Source organism: Rhopilema esculentum, chromosome 16 (genome assembly GCF_057945365.1).
Source record: "Rhopilema esculentum isolate cy_ngs chromosome 16, ASM5794536v1, whole genome shotgun sequence".
NCBI lineage: Eukaryota > Metazoa > Cnidaria > Scyphozoa > Rhizostomeae > Rhizostomatidae > Rhopilema > Rhopilema esculentum.
Window position 1 is genome coordinate 4,632,041 of NC_142830.1, and position 15,922 is coordinate 4,647,962.

General features: G+C 36.7%; 1 protein-coding gene across 1 annotated transcript; it reads left to right on the top strand.

The window, feature by feature from the left end:
- Window positions 1–1,154: 1,154 nt before the first annotated feature.
- On the top strand, window positions 1,155–14,988 carry LOC135682507 (uncharacterized). Its single transcript, XM_089112930.1, has 18 exons — window positions 1,155–1,572; window positions 2,034–2,090; window positions 2,488–2,544; window positions 3,040–3,087; window positions 3,432–3,542; window positions 3,835–4,368; window positions 4,757–4,907; window positions 5,441–5,561; window positions 5,854–6,805; window positions 7,702–7,750; window positions 10,165–10,247; window positions 10,632–10,826; window positions 11,329–11,379; window positions 11,942–12,043; window positions 12,757–12,795; window positions 13,038–13,100; window positions 13,662–13,700; window positions 14,010–14,988. The coding sequence occupies exons 1-18, from the start codon at window positions 1,389–1,391 to the stop codon at window positions 14,432–14,434; spliced, it is 3,261 nt and encodes a 1,086-aa protein (XP_088969056.1). The 5' UTR covers window positions 1,155–1,388; the 3' UTR covers window positions 14,435–14,988.
- The last annotated feature ends 934 nt before the right edge of the window (window positions 14,989–15,922 follow it).

Consider the following 15,922-nt stretch of genomic DNA (forward strand, 5'->3'; position numbering starts at 1 on the left):
AATTGCTACTTCCGCCACCTTCCGCCCCCTTCCCCCTAAAACAAAGTTGCTGATTTAGAGAAATATCATAAAAGAAGCGCAAAAGAAAGTGCTTCCTAAAACCCTAACCCGTTTGAAAGTAAACCAACATTGTTCCGTGGGGGAGAGGGGGGTGATTGGTTTTGGCCTTGAGAATTGATGTCAGTGTTCCAAGACTTTTGGCAGGCATTGTATGACTTCTCGTAGTTCAACTACAGGCTTATCACGCGGCTTATCACATGTGAGTATAATCATAACAAGATTTGTTAACTATCAATAAGACAGAATTTGACGTTTAACTGCTATACATGCCAAAAAATCTTCTGCCTGAGAACTACCTGCACTAACCACTATTTCAAGTAGTATTTATCTCTTGATGATATAATTTTCAATTAGTTATGGAATTTAAATTTCTCAGTGAACAAACTCTTTCCTTTTTCTTATGTGCAACTCTAATCCATTCTTCAACATTAAACACTCATTTTGTTTGCAAACAAACAATCGGATATTGCGTAAAAGACCTGTCAAACGACAAACAATGAACAAATGACAATAGGAGACCAAATGATACATTCGGCGCCTACTGTACGAAACGACCCGGCAATGCTACCATCTCTTTATGCATCGCAACACGAAGTATCTCTTCTCATGAACATCATAACACGCACACAGACTAGGTGTTAAGTAAAATGCCCGTCCTTCCCTTAAAAATACCCCTTCTTTCCAGCACACGCTGTCTTTTCTTATTCTTATAGCGATGTAAATATACTCTTCAAAGAAATTGAAATTGAAGATGCTATCACACCATGAAATCGAAATTTGGCGTTACACAAAACCGTAGTTTCCTTTTGTACGGAATTGACAAACTGGTCGATAAAGAAAAAACTACGAGCTTTTCGAGGCGTTAGCTTGTGAGCCATGTTAAGTGATGCTCGTTAAACAGTGCTTAAATATCGTCTACTAGGCGAAATTGTTTGAAAATATAAGTCAAAACAGTTGGATAGATATGCAGTGACCCCATGAATAACGAGTGCTGCCTTTATTGTGCTGCACTACGCATGAATGAGTTTTACAAACCTGCGCAGTGTGGCCGCATTCAAGGGTGATCATCTCCTTGATGACCCAAAGCACTCTGTGTCTTTCAATCGAAACCTGGGCCTGAAAATGATCATGTAACTGCTTAGGAATTTTTAATGGACTTGCCTTCCACTGTTGATTGTTTTTGCAAAAATTCAAGGAAATATGGACGTTAACAAACGATAAAGAATAAATGAGAGGATAAAATCAAAACTGTTGGAGATAGAGTTGGTTGTTTGTTTGTTTCTCTAGACTTCCATGTAGTTTTCGTTAGAAGAGAAATTAATTGCGACATGATTATAAAGTGGAGCACTTTTTACGCAGTTACCTTATTGCTGTGTTTAACATGGAGAACTGGAAATACAAAGAGAAGACAAGGAGTTATCAATCCGAATTTAGTTCCAGAGATTATAACATCAGCGATTGCTGGGGGAAGGGTGACCGGCGATGAAAAGAATAAAAAAAGTGCAATTAGCGGTAAATATAAAAAACTTTTACGCATTCTAGGCCCCGAGAAATCTTGTGAGTGTGCTAGTAATGTGTATTTTCTTAAACACATTATTCAATGGCTTGACAGCGAATGAGTCGATTGCACGTTCAATTTTTATGGGATCGTGGAATAACCAAACATACAGATAGGGCATTTAACAGACAGAATTGATTATACGCAGAGAAGATCATTGGCCTAGTTATATGACAACTGCGGTCGAGGAAGCATTGCCTGGACAGAAAATTCAAAAGCAGATCGAAGAATTGTTATATGGTTAATCCTGTCAAACGACCTCATCAATTTAAAAATATGTAGTATTTCTGCGACAATGTTTATTAAGCCTATTGTGGAAACACACCACATTGGTGCCGTTTGGAAATTATTTCATCAAACTTACGCTCTTTTCCTTGATGTTCGTATTATAAAGCTGTAACATAACTTCTTTTAGGAATTCATCTTAAAGAGGCAACTGATGCCATAAACAAGTTGGTAGATGAAAGCATAGGTAAGTACAGTTTCAACTAAACTGACATAACGGAAGAAACTTGGACATTGCAAACAACATTCAGTTCAAAAAAGCGTGTGGTTGCAACCGAAAGAAAAAGTAAAGAAATAAGAAGTATTCGCTCATAATATCTATTAGCACATAATTCGAGAAGAAAAAGTTGATAGAACAAAATCTACAAATGTTACATGAAAATAAACTAAAATAAAAAATCATTACAAGACTAGCTCTTTAAGATATTATTGTTTACTATCTCTACTATTCGAAAAATAAAATCGTCCTCTACAGAAATCAGACTGCTTTTAAAATTCATCTTGAAGATACTTATAAATAGAAGATACAACTATAAGATAATAATACAGCTAGAATAGTATGTGAAATTATCATTCGGTTTCAGTTGACAGAGTTCAGGAAGCAGAGAAAGAGGTTTCTCATATGCTGTTGAAAAGCATAGGTATGTATTTTCACCTTTCTTAAGCTATTATGAGGCTTTCCTCCTTCTAACAAACAAACAAACAAACAAACAAACTTTGACTTCATCACCTATTCCTCAAAGGTAAACTAAAAGGTGTGCATTTTCCCCTTTCAGCTGTAGTTGGACTGTTCTAGTTTATAGCGACCAATCAATGACTACACTGGCTATTCATCTAGGCCTAAATTTGGTTGAATCTAGGCCTAAATATCTGAATGTGTAAATCGCCAAAACTTACACGCAACAGTTTTCAGTCCTAACTTAGCCTATCAACAAAAGATGCAGGCTGATTTTGAAAGTTAGTTCCACCAACTTTTACAAAGACAATAAAGGAAAGAAAGTATATTGAAATGAAGTGTTAGTGATTAAGATATATTTCCATATAATGGTCTTGATTACTGTACGATTAGTGATTTAATTTACGTATTTCTGTATTAACGCAATAAGCTGCATTATCATGTTTTTATCTATTTGCAGAAAGTCATATTCAAGAGGCAGGAAAGGTCCTGCTAAAAGAAGATGAAGGTATGTTAGAATAAAACAAAACAATACGCATGTACTATCAAAACATACAATACTGTCTGTGTCTGCTTACCTCTTAGAAGTGCTTTCACACGGTTTTCACACTCATTTCATAATGCCAATTTGCGTTTACATGCCTATTTCATATATTTTCATCTGATGTATCCACATCTATGAAAAAGAAAAAGAATGAAGAAATAACTTCAAGTAATATATAACAACAACTTAACAAACCTTAATTATAAACTAAACCTGAACATTTCAGAGAAAAAACACTGATTTGAAACCGTGTAAAAATAAATCTCTGATCTCTAATTTTTATAACCCATAAATTCTGTTTGTTCCAGTAACCTGCAAAGATAAACTATCTCACTGCAAGGAGCTGAAGAAAGCTGGCGTCTGCGAGACATCAAAAGATGCAATGGTTGTACATTGCCCAAACACATGCAAGTTTTGTGGTACGTAAAGCTGCACGTTTTATTACAGCACTAAAAACTTCATGAAAAAAGAAAGGCTAGATCACAAAAAAATCCCACTGAAAATATTTTCTGGAATGATCAATGAGACTTTATCTTAAAAATTAACTGCCTTGAGAAGTGTAAGAAATTAAAGCAATCGATAAGACAAAAAGATCTTCGCGCATAAATGACAAAAACATTTTAACTTTTACAAATTAAAAATTGATAGGGACATTATACGTATTATAATAGAACCGATAACCAATCATTCATGTAAAATTTTCTTATAAAGACTTGGTGCACAAAGCGAAAAAAGGCAAAAGCAAGAGCGAAGAGGGAGATGAGTCAGATCTAGACAAGTTAGAAAGTGCTGCCCAGAGAGTCTTCCCAACCAAAAAGAAGTCAAAGAAGCACAAGAAAGTCGTTGTGAAGGCCAACCATCTTTCCCCACACGAAACACAAGCCATTCACCAAAAAATGCTTGAAGCAACAAAAGACGGTTCGTCACTACCAGCACAAGCACCTTTCAACCCTCAGCCAATACAAATGCCAAACATATACGGTGGAGTGCCAGCAAATGGATTCCAGCAGGCATTTCAGCAAATGCAACCATTTCAGCCAACGACGTCATTCAATGAGCCATCTGCACAAAGAGATGAGACTTCTAGCGATGACAATGAATATGGTCTTGACAATAATGAGTCACCAGAAACAACAGTTGTGCATAAACTTAAAAAGAAAGCTCATAAAAAGCAACACCACCATCGTCGTCACCATTTTCACAAGAGCGATGACAAACCTGTAAATGTTTATGACTTGGGAAAAGGTATCATCACTTGAATTTCCATTCAATTAAATTCGATTTATCAAATTAAAAAGCATGGTTTTTGCATCACAGAACCTTGGCTTATAAATTGTTTGCTGATGCTGCATCTCCTTTTCATCTCAACATCTTGGTAATTGACAGATGCTTAAGGGGCTTAACCATCTTTCAATCAAAAATGGACCAATCAATGAGCTTGATTCTACTCTCACGTGGTTTAAACCACATTTACATCTGTCAATTGCCTCATTCAAGAAACATTATATATATTATACGAAAAACGTCAGCTTTCCTTTTCCTCTTTATAGTTCGAAATATTCTTCAATATGACAGACAAAGCATTAATTCCCAATATATTCTCGGCGTTAAATAAATATTTAATTAATTGCAGTGAAATTAGAAGAATACTTAAAGGAAGAGTGTCACCCATTATGTGCAGAGGACTGCATCTCATCTTGCGCACCAGGATGTTGCAAAAAGAAGGCAGTTGTGAAAAAGAGCCACAAGAAGCCCAAAAAGAGATGCGCGCCAGCTTGTGCCAAGTAATAAAAATGACATTATCGATTTTCTTGTATAGGAGATTATTATTGGTGTTTTCAGTGTAGGGAATTGGAATGAAAATAAAGACGTGGAAACTCACATTGAATGATTTCTTAGCATCACACTTATCTACTCTTTAGCACATTACTGATGCAAATTAATGCTAACTGATAGATAATTTATTCTGATTATCCTTTTTTATCTAAAATTGGATGTGAATACGATTATTTTAAAAGTCTATTTTTCGGGGATTCATCGTCAGCTTCAATTATTATGACGCCTTAGTTGAAAACGGACTTCACGTGAAATCGAATGCATCAAAGCGTACCTTTTAGACTGAACACATTCAAAAAAAGATTCATTGATGAAAAAATGGAAGTCTTGAAAGCGCTGCCGCTAAATCAGCAACAAAGTGACATTTAATTGCCACTGCTGGAAAAAGTAAAGCTATCTCGCTACAGCAGAAATCAAGTACTCTTATTAACAGATATTGTTTATTGCCCATCCCTAACAAAAGGATACCATCTTTCCACAGAGTTTGTTTGCCAATGTGTGATCCTGGCTGTTGTCCTCCTGCAGCACCCCAAGTGCCAAGTCTGCCTCCAAACACAGGAATGGCTCCATTGCCAAGGCTTTGCCCTCCAGGTTGTCCCTCGGTAAGTTGACTTTTTAGTTCTATTGGATTAGTTAATCATGAGGTTTGTCCATATGGTTGTTTTTGCATACATCAATTGGCTCGATTCAAAGGTTCAGATCAATGCCAATGTCTCGATATTATATTGAAATGATAAAAATCAACAGAATATTCGAAAGAACTAAAACAAGTTATTATACAAAAGAACATAACATCATAACAAAAGAATAAAGAAATGGGAAAATTAATTAAGGCTATATGTAGTATATACACAAACATATTGGCTAAGGTTAGTGCTCCTCTAATTTTTCTAGGAATGTGCACCAGCATGTGCAGATGAATGTTGCGGGTATGCCCAACCAGCAATGCCGATGCCGATGCCGATGCCAATGCCAATGCCAATGCCGCCACCTCAAGTTCCAGCACCAGGTGGAATGCCTCCTATGGTCATCTGTGCTGCAGTCTGTCTACATTTCTGTGCCCCCGAGTGTGCACCTCAATGTTGCCCTCCAACAGCACTGCCAATGCCACCACCAAGTCCAGTATTCAGGCCACATATTCTTCATTGTCCTGCTCCTTGCAACCCAAGCTGTGCACCTGCATGCCTACCTGGATGCTGTGAGGGCAGGCTTCCGATTCCAGCTATGATGCCTCGACCACCACCACCTCCTCCACCACCGCCTCCCCCTCCACCACCTCCACCGCCACCACCGCCACCAGTTATAATTCCTCCTCCAGCTACATGTCCAAGTCCATGCCCTGGAGCCTGTGCACCATCGTGTGATTTTGACTGCTGCAAACCATTCTTAGACTCTACCATCGTACAACAGATGGAACAAGATATGATGAATGCTATTAATCCACCACCATCATGCAACCCTAGCTGCATGAGCCACTGTGCAGCTTCCTGCCCACCTCCATGCTGTGGATCATCACCACCGCCACCACCACCTCCACCACCATGCCCTTCATCTTGTGCAGCATCGTCATGTGCCCCAAGCTGTCCTGCATCCTGTTGTCCCCAACCTGCACCAGCTCCGGCACCAGTTACCAAAGTGATCCATATCCAACATGTGTTTTCGCCAAGTCAAGGAGCTACATCGACGCCTTCATGCCCTGCAGCTTGTAATACCCACTGTGGACCAGCCTGTGCAAGGGACGGCTGTTGTGTAGATAAGAAAAAGCGAAAGAAGAGCAAAATAGAGAAGCCGGTAAAAAAACAGAAGATCGAAGCTGTCGATGATCAAGAAAGCGGTGACGAATCAAGTTAGGTACAAAAAGATCACAACGAATTGCGAATAACAGCCTACAGTGGATATCTATCCTAAAAGAAGATGATAAATGGGAAAAAAGGGTTATTTCGCGTAGACAATTCTACTACACGTGAAAATAAGCGTGAAAACCTGTACAGATATGAAGAAATTTTTAAGGTCATTTTTCATCCATAGAGTGTCAATATTAAAGACAAAGGTATTTAAAAAAATTCAGATAACAGTCCAGTAATAATAGTCTTTGAAGCTTAATTTCTACCAGCGAGAAAATGCAATGTGCTGTTCGACCTATTCACATATGATTTCATCGGGTGCATCTTTGCATTTCAAATACAAAACGTTCAAGGAAAAAAACTGTAACAGGCCACATATTTACTTAGAAGGTATTCTGGAGCAAAAGGCCTTCGATGGAAATCGTTGGCGGATACTCTGTGGAAAAGAAAGCGAGCAGAAAAGTTTTAGCTATAGCGTGAATTGTTGTAAACCTGTGGTTTGATGGGGTACGATACATTAAGCCTAAATAGAAAGATAAAGCACGGGAGAAAGTCGTATGAAAGCAAGTCGTACTGTATAAAATAGTCTGAAATAACAAATATAGTAGAGTGAAAACGGTCATTATTGGGACCAGATATATTTCATTAAGGAGGTCGCTCGATGCTGCTCCAAGAATATATCAGCTCGTTGCATTGATGAGTTTGTGAGAGGGATTTGTATCTTAATCTTTACTTCAATTCGCTGACTTTCATTCACTTTAATTTTGACAATAGACATTCTTCATTGTAACAACATCCCAATGATTTTTAGGGATGACATGTAGCAAATTGGTGTAATTTCTAAGCCAATCTGAACAGTTTCGGCACGAAAAACACTTTCTATTTTCATTGTTCACAGAAATGTTGACGTTCGTCTTAGATCTAAATAAATACAGGCAAAGTAGACTGTATGTACATCATTATAATTACTCATTTCAACGAAATGCTTAAACCATCGAAAAACCTTTGCGTTTATAAATGTGTATCTTTGTTTTAAAAGGAATTAGTTTTTATAATTACTGTAAATTATACAATTCTCGCAGTTTCTTTACCTTGCATCCTTCAACATGAAAGAGTTTGTGTGTAATGGCAAAACTGCAAAAGTTGAAAATACTGATGTAACCTTTTCATACCTATCTAAAAAGTGTGTTGCTAGAATCACAAAGCTTTTTGTGAAATTGCAACATTATCGGCACAATTTAACTAACCTTGGCTGATAAATACTTTACAACAACATTCAGTAGCCCTAGATATATATTTCATATGATAAAGGTTGTAAGGATGGCAAAAAACCAATATCTTTAAACTGGCAACTAAAAGCAAATACCTACTTAAAACCTAATGCAGAAATTAATCGTGAAATCAGTACACAAACATCTCAAAACTTGTACGCAATTATGAAATATGATGAGCATTAGAACTTAAAAAGTGTTACTTTCTTCAGTTCTTCTTTAAATGTCAATGGTATTTACTATTCTGCAACATGAAATCTCAGTAAAATTATAGAGTACAAGTGCCCTCCTTGATTACTCATAGAGTGTTCTAGGCTCATGCTATTGTGGCAATTTCAGAATTGTTTCAATGAAAAAAATTACTTTTTCTTTTTGTGACAAAGCTTTGGTCAGATACAATCAGATACTGGTGTAAAAGAAAGTCAATTGCACTTAAAAAACGACTGTATACACATAATAAAAAGATATAAAAATATATACACCTAATAAAAATATCAGTGAGAAGGTTTGCCTACTTGATATAACTCTGCAAAGGTTGGGAATTAACGCAGTCTTTGTCAAAAAAAATTTCACCGTTATTTAAGAAGGTCTGTCATATTGGAGGTGTCCAGAAGTTGAGATTTTACAATAGTTCGAGCACACGACTAAGAACATTTGAAAAAATCTAGATATCTCCAACATTTAATCATATTTAATTTTTCATCTTAAGAAAGAAACTTTTATAAAGGATGCCGCTTTTCAATATAAGTATCGAAAATCATTGATAAAAACCCTAAGAATTATAATAAAAAGCCACAAAATACTCCAGGCAGCCTCTCCAATTACAGAACACTCCATTTGATGTAAATTACGTTTACACAAATTAATTCACCACGTTTATAAAATCTACACACGGCGATATTGGTTGCTACGGCGCTATTTTGACAGGTTTTGACTGCTGAAAAAATAGTTTTACTTATGGAGAGGGTAGTGATGAGAATCCTCGGTCCGTTGAGTACCATTAGATGCTGGGTGCCTGGAAAATGCCCAGCGGTTTCTTTAGCGAAACACTTGATAGGGAGCCTGGCTTGGAACATACAATACAAAAATGAACAATCTCAAACTACATTGATCTAGAATTCCTATAATTTTGGCTCACTGAACTATCAAAAATAGAATTATTTATCTTTGACTCAGTTCATGCATGCTACCCAACCCAAGATTTAGGCCTCAGGATGGCTATCAAAACAAGCTATATGTATTCCGCCCCTTCTCTTTTTTTGAAGACCCTTGTTCTGCATTGAGATTGAACAAAGAACCTGAAATACCTAAAGTGTGAATGTGAACTCAAAGGCTTCAATCAACAGGACTATGTAATTTAACACTGCGACCAATGGCGAACAGTGCAGGGCAGTATGCATAATGATCATGCATCTAAGTACCTGTTGCCCAGAGCATAAGATCATATGACTTGCAGTTCGTTTCTAGAAGGAATGCTGGCCAGTGGCAGAATTCATGGAGACTTAATGAATACTATTCAACGCCCAAGTGATCACTCAAGCAGAAAATATGCAAAAATAGCTTGAGGCTGCAGAAATTATCACTTTGGATAATATAAACGCACAAAAGTGAGTATCTGTAAAATATTAAATGAATAAAAAACCATTCTTACTAAACATTGCATAACAAAACGCGCAAAAGTGACTTAAAAAGTGACTGACTTTGCAAAAGACTCTTGTACTATGAGAGACTGCACAGCGTTTTGCAGAGGGTTGTTGATGGCAAAATCAAAGTTCGAAGAAACTCGGTGTAGCAGAAAAGAATATAACTTACGAGAATGCACAAGTTTCTGCTGGATTTCATATTTTACCTTGCATTAAGCAAGTTTTTAGCTGCTAAAGACACCAGAATAAAGACAAGAAACTGCAACAAGAAAGAAGCATTGCAACCAACAAAGCTATGAAGCATTAGGGATGAAAATATTCAAAGCTTGGCATGTGATGTGAATCTTTGTTGCAAATATGGGATGGCAATCTTAATTTCAACTATCGATTATCTTTCAGAGAGTTCCTGCATAAGAACATAATGAAATTCGTGATCTTCTTTTGCAGAATGCGGACTTGGTTGGTGATAGCCCTACTTGTGGGCTGCTGTTTGCTCATAGCTCAATCAAAAGAAGCTAAACAATCAAAAGGTAAATAGAAACTTAGGGATAATCAGAATTAAAATCAGAACAGTTACAAACCATTCTTTCAAGAATTGATAAATGCAAATTTGAACAAGACTGGAGCCATCAATGATAAATGCGAAGAGGATACTTTATATTTTGGCAGAATTAGACTATACTCTCAGATCAATCGCATTTTTCCACTAAGAATTCAATAAAGCTGCATTAAACAACTCGATCATAAAGAAATGATAATTGACTGCTGATTAACTAGCACTTACTTTTGGTTTTTTCTTTCGTAATTTGGGCCCAAAAGAAGACTTCTCTTACTTTGCCCTCTCTCTTTTTCGGTAATGAAATCATGCCTAAATGGGCTATTCCTTATAAACAGATCAATCCATTTGTTTGTAGCGTTACTGAAACAAAAGAAAATAAAATCTGAAAAAGTCGAAGCGCTAAAACCGAAGCCAGAGAAGCAAGATAAAGGTGGGAATGATCAAGACGAGGAAGATCAAGAATTCGCAGATGACGATGAAGATGACAAATTAAGTTTAGAATCTCAAGACGAATCTTCCGGAGAGCCAGAAGCTAGAGATGGTGGAATGGGTAAGTATTTTCTTCGAAAAATGCTTAATGAACTAATGATATTTTTAACTGTAAAAGGCACCTTACATAGACATAAACAGGTCCGTCAAAACCTGGGGGCTAGGGCCCCCTAAATAATTGTCAAGCTGTAGTATGTTTCCTTAATAACAGTGCACTGAATGAGAAGGAATACAATGGCCAGTCCCCCTCCCCCCAATATGAATTTCGTTTTACGAAATACGAAAAATTGGGTCGTGTGTTATGCACAATGGTATCCTCCGTTCTACGTTGAGACAAAAATGAAAGTTCAGACAAAATTCGTAAATCATTTATTGGATAAGCTTTTGTTTGAAAGTTGTTTTTCGCTTTTATGTAATGGCCATGGAGTAGTTACCCACTTCTCCTTGTCGTTGTATCAAATCAGTGATGTTGTACGGCAATATGTAAGTAGTGGCAATACTAAAAATTAATGATGTAATATTATACGTTGCTTGAAATAATTCAAGAATTTCACTCTTAACAGCTCAGTTACCAGATGAATTAACAAAAGGACAAGGTGTTGGAAAACCAAATCGTAAGTTTATGTCAGTAACATAGCGCCAAAGATCGTAAATGATTGGAAATCTAGAAATGTCATAGTTTGCTTGGAAAGGTATTTACAAACAACTGGGTATGACGACACCTGGGATATTTCCCACAATCAAACGACAACTATTCAAAAAAAGGGATTTAAAATAAAAGACTACTATACTGTTCAGAAACAAATATATCTTGCAACTGAAAACTTCAAATGTCCCACTGGTTCCTAAGTAACTATTTCATAATGACAACCTTGTCCAACATTTTGAAAGACCAATCGACCAGCAATGCCTACGATCTTGGAAAGCAAATGTTGAGGTTTTACACACTGCCCCTCTGCTTCAATGCAGATTGCTGATATCTCTAATTTGCATACCACAAAAACACCTTGTAATATATTTATGCATTCCACACTGCATGTCTATAATTGTTGGTGTCTCAAGATCAATATCCTGAATTGGAAAAGATATCATCTGGAAATAAATTCCTTCACCAGTAGCATGTTTTGAATAAATACCATTATTCATGTTTGAATTAAATTAACCATTCAACTTCAGTTCCTCCTGGTGCACAAGCTGTTGCTGCTCCTCCCAACCAACAGCCACCACCTAACCCACTGCAAGGCATGGAGGATGATGGAAAGGCAGCTGGATCAGGAGGTACAACTCATTTTCTGTTTTGTGTTATAGCTTCATAAAGAAAGTGCCTCAAAATAAACAAAGCACATATACACAATTCAACTGAAAAGTAGATACCTAAAAGGTATTATGGAAAAAATGGAAAATGTGACTAAAACATTATTTATATGCATTATGAAACTGAACAAAAAGGACTGTTCAATTATCTTACAGTGTGGAATTCATCTATGGGAGGCAGGGGTACTATAAAAGGGATATAGAGGCTACAATACCTACAATAATCTATTGACTGGAAAATTTTCTCTACCAGTCAAAATCACAGCATAATTCAATTTTTTGTTGTTGTATGTGTTATAATTTGTAACATCTTCTATCGAAATTGAGACGTATGAAGAGGCTCAGCTATTTAAAAAAATGTTTAGTTCGAAAACAAATATATATATCCTACCACACTTAGTGACCAAGTCAAAGTAGAAGTAGGGCATCCAGCCAAAAACCTTAGTAGAATTCATCCTAAGTATCTTAACTCTGATAAATATGAAATGAAAATTTCAAACTAAAGCTCAGAGTTTGGATGAAGAAGAAACAAAATGACGGAAGGGTTACTTTAGAACAGAACAATGCTTGGCTGAGAGATGATGCCTTTTGGATCTAATGATGTCTGTAATAAAAATAACTAGAACTTAGCATGTAACAAGCATATATGTCATAATTTTATAACCATTGCTTTAAAGGTGGTGAAGACTTGAAAGAACTCCTCGATGAAAGCATTCGTAAGTACAACCTCAATATCGTGAGATAATTACTTCTATAATTCTTTTAAAAGAAAATTTCTGCTAAAACTTTTATTTCGTAACTACAGCACTGCATAAAGAAGTGGGTTTCATGTTGTTGATAAGTTGTCAAAAAGATTCTCTTCTTTCAGCTCCCCTCATTTCAGGAAGTTAACGCTGTTGCCTTTGCCTTTGATACGAAAATACTAAATTGTGCATCTTATCCTCTTCCTCAATTATAGAAAACCTAATCAGAGCAAACCAAGCAGTTGAAACCCTTTTAAAGGCTACTGGAAATACTATTGGTAAGCATGCTTCTTATCATTAGCAAATGGTGGATTTACACTGTGAAAGCATCACAATAACATGAGACTTAGGTGTCTCAGGGTGATTCAATGGTAAGGATCACAGCGACTACAAATCCAAGGTATTGAGGCTCCAATCCTTGATAGACCAGGCATTTTCTTAGAGAAGGGAGAGCTGCAAACTCTCTCTCTAGGAGTAGAGGTCACAAAATGATGCAACATCAACAGGAAGGACTAAGACACTGCTCTATAAGCTTTTCAGTGCCTAAAACTACATTCTGAAGCTAAATAGCAAAAAATACAAACACATAGGTTTAAGACTTTTCTAAGGCTGCAAGAGATTTGATTCCTAGTCATGAAAAACTGAAACATCTAAAACAACCTTAGTGATCATCCATGCCCTGTCATTTAAATCATACATGATTGTTAACCAACCTAACATTTATCAGTATAAGTCTACAAACTTAGCACAGCAAACTCTCTCAGCATTTCAAGATTCATTGATAAATAAATCAATTAAAGTGTTCTGTGACTTAATCATCTGTTGTTTTTTTACAATAGGTGGACCTGCACCACCTCAGATGCCTGTTCAAATGATGAGTAAGTTTTATATATATCTCACTCATCTTTCTTGTTGCAAATATGTGATTTAAACCATTGATAAAGGCCAAAACTATATTTAAGAAAGGAATTACTTTCTAGTCATACAGCTAAATCATTCTATAATTTTATAGCCTTTGCATTATAGTTTAAACAGTTGTCCTCTAGCAGGTAATATGTTCCTTGAATGATTTAAAATATATCTTTATCATGAGATTTTATTCAACTTAACCTATTCTACCAGATGAACATTTAACAGATGAAAAATACCATTAGTAAGACCTTCTAATCCCATACTTCTTTTTCCAGGCTATCCTCCCTACATGCAACCTGCCCAACAAATGGGACCACAGATGTGTGGAGACATGTGTCATGATATGTGTGCTCCAGATTGTTCCTCTGATTGCTGTGCAAACCCTTATCAGTTTTTACAAATGCCACCACCTCCCCCTCCACCATGCACACCTCCTTGTGCCCCACCACCTCCACCCCCACCACCTCCACCACCTCCTCCACCCCCTCCACCTCCCCCACCTCCTCCTCCACCACCACCACCACCACCACCTCCCCCACCACCACCACCACCACCTCCACCCCCACCCTGTGCACCTTTGTGCCAGGCCCCAAGCTGTGTAGCTAACTGCCCACCCACATGTTGTGCACCACCTCCCCCACCCCCTCCAGCAATGTGTGCTCCTTCTTGTGCACCAACTTGCTGTAGGTTCACAGGTTGAGTTAGCAGAACATTGGATGAACAATAACAGTAAGACTAACAGAATGTTCATACAGGCGATGTTGGCAAAATGAGGCGTAATTTGAGCATAAGCTGAAAAGCAAGACAAACTTAGATTGCCTGCCAGCAAAATTAAATGTAAGGTATTCAATGGAGCCTATAGTGGATGGACAAAAAATAAATACAAGGAACGAATAAATCAATCAAGAAATGAATTTTCCCATAAGTAAGTGACCAATACATAGAAAATACGAAGATTTGCATAACCAATTCATGACCAACTCTTGGAGGATCTACCTACTACTTGATCTGAGATATCAAATATTGAAAATGTAATTGCCTTCTATCAACATCCTTCACATGGGAATCGATAGAAAGCCAAGAACATTTAGTTGATAAAGAAATGTTTTTTAAACTTAGATCAGAATTTTGCTTGAAAAATATGACACTTTTTGTAGATTGTAATTTAATGCAAAATATTAAATACAGTTGTATTTTTATCATTTCTGTATGGAATGTTTAATATATTTGATATTAAAAGAACTTTTTTAACAATCTTTTGTTTGAGTTTGTCTTTCTTAGTCAGTGAGTGGCAAACTTAGAACTTATCATCCAACTTAATCAAGCTTTTATTTTTTTTATAATCACAAATAAGTTTGAATCGAAAATGATCCAAAATGAGATCATTTTCCAAAGCCCCAATAATTTGCATAGAAAATTTACTAGTTTAGAGAAGTCTCTGAAAAAAGATCCTATACAAAAAGACCAATTCACTGTGAGTCAAGCATCCTCTCTAATAGACCCCAATGTAAAACTATCAATCACTAGCCAATATAACTAATTCAGCCAAAAAAACATTCATTTCGGGCGTCCTTTAAAGGGTAAAATGCAGTTTTTAGTAGCAGAAGAATTGAATCAAATTTCTTGAGGTCTGGCTTGCACATGGTAAATAAGTATAAGTTGCTTTCTTTACAAAAGCTATTGTTAAAATATTGAGAGCAAAATTCAGCAGCACTTGACATTTGATTCTTGCTCGGAAGCCTATAATTTCAAAATTACTAGGACTGCTATAAACTCAAAATTTCTGTGGCTGCGAAAAAATTTTAACAGGACAGGAAAGGAAATTTGTGATTTACACAGACAGAACATAAACGTTGAACCTTGACAATATGATTATATCGATGCAACACTGGCTACAAATTTTCTACAAAATGAGCGAAATATTGACCTATATCACTCTGTAACGCAAGACTGAAGTCAAATATGTATAGATTTTGTAGAAACAGAACAAGGATTACCTGTGAATTTCCAACGAAAGGCCATAATTGATGCTCAAAAATTTCCCGCCAACACACCCTCTTTTTGTTTGTGTCTCGATTCCATATTATGCGACAGCGCGATTGAGTATAGAGATTGCCCCAAATATCATGGGCTCCGATGCAGGTTGGAAAGTGGGGGGGAGGGGGGTGGTGGCAAGAGAGATTTTAAC

Bases quoted from the DNA above. Each gene is read 5' to 3' on its own strand.
- LOC135682507 (XM_089112930.1), top strand. From the start codon at position 1,389: ATGATTATAAAGTGGAGCACTTTTTACGCAGTTACCTTATTGCTGTGT. The intron at 6,806-7,701 runs GTTAGGTACAAA...CATTGTTCACAG, and splicing joins AGAAAGCGGTGACGAATCAA to AAATGTTGACGTTCGTCTTA. The intron at 7,751-10,164 runs GTATGTACATCA...CTTCTTTTGCAG, and splicing joins AAATACAGGCAAAGTAGACT to AATGCGGACTTGGTTGGTGA.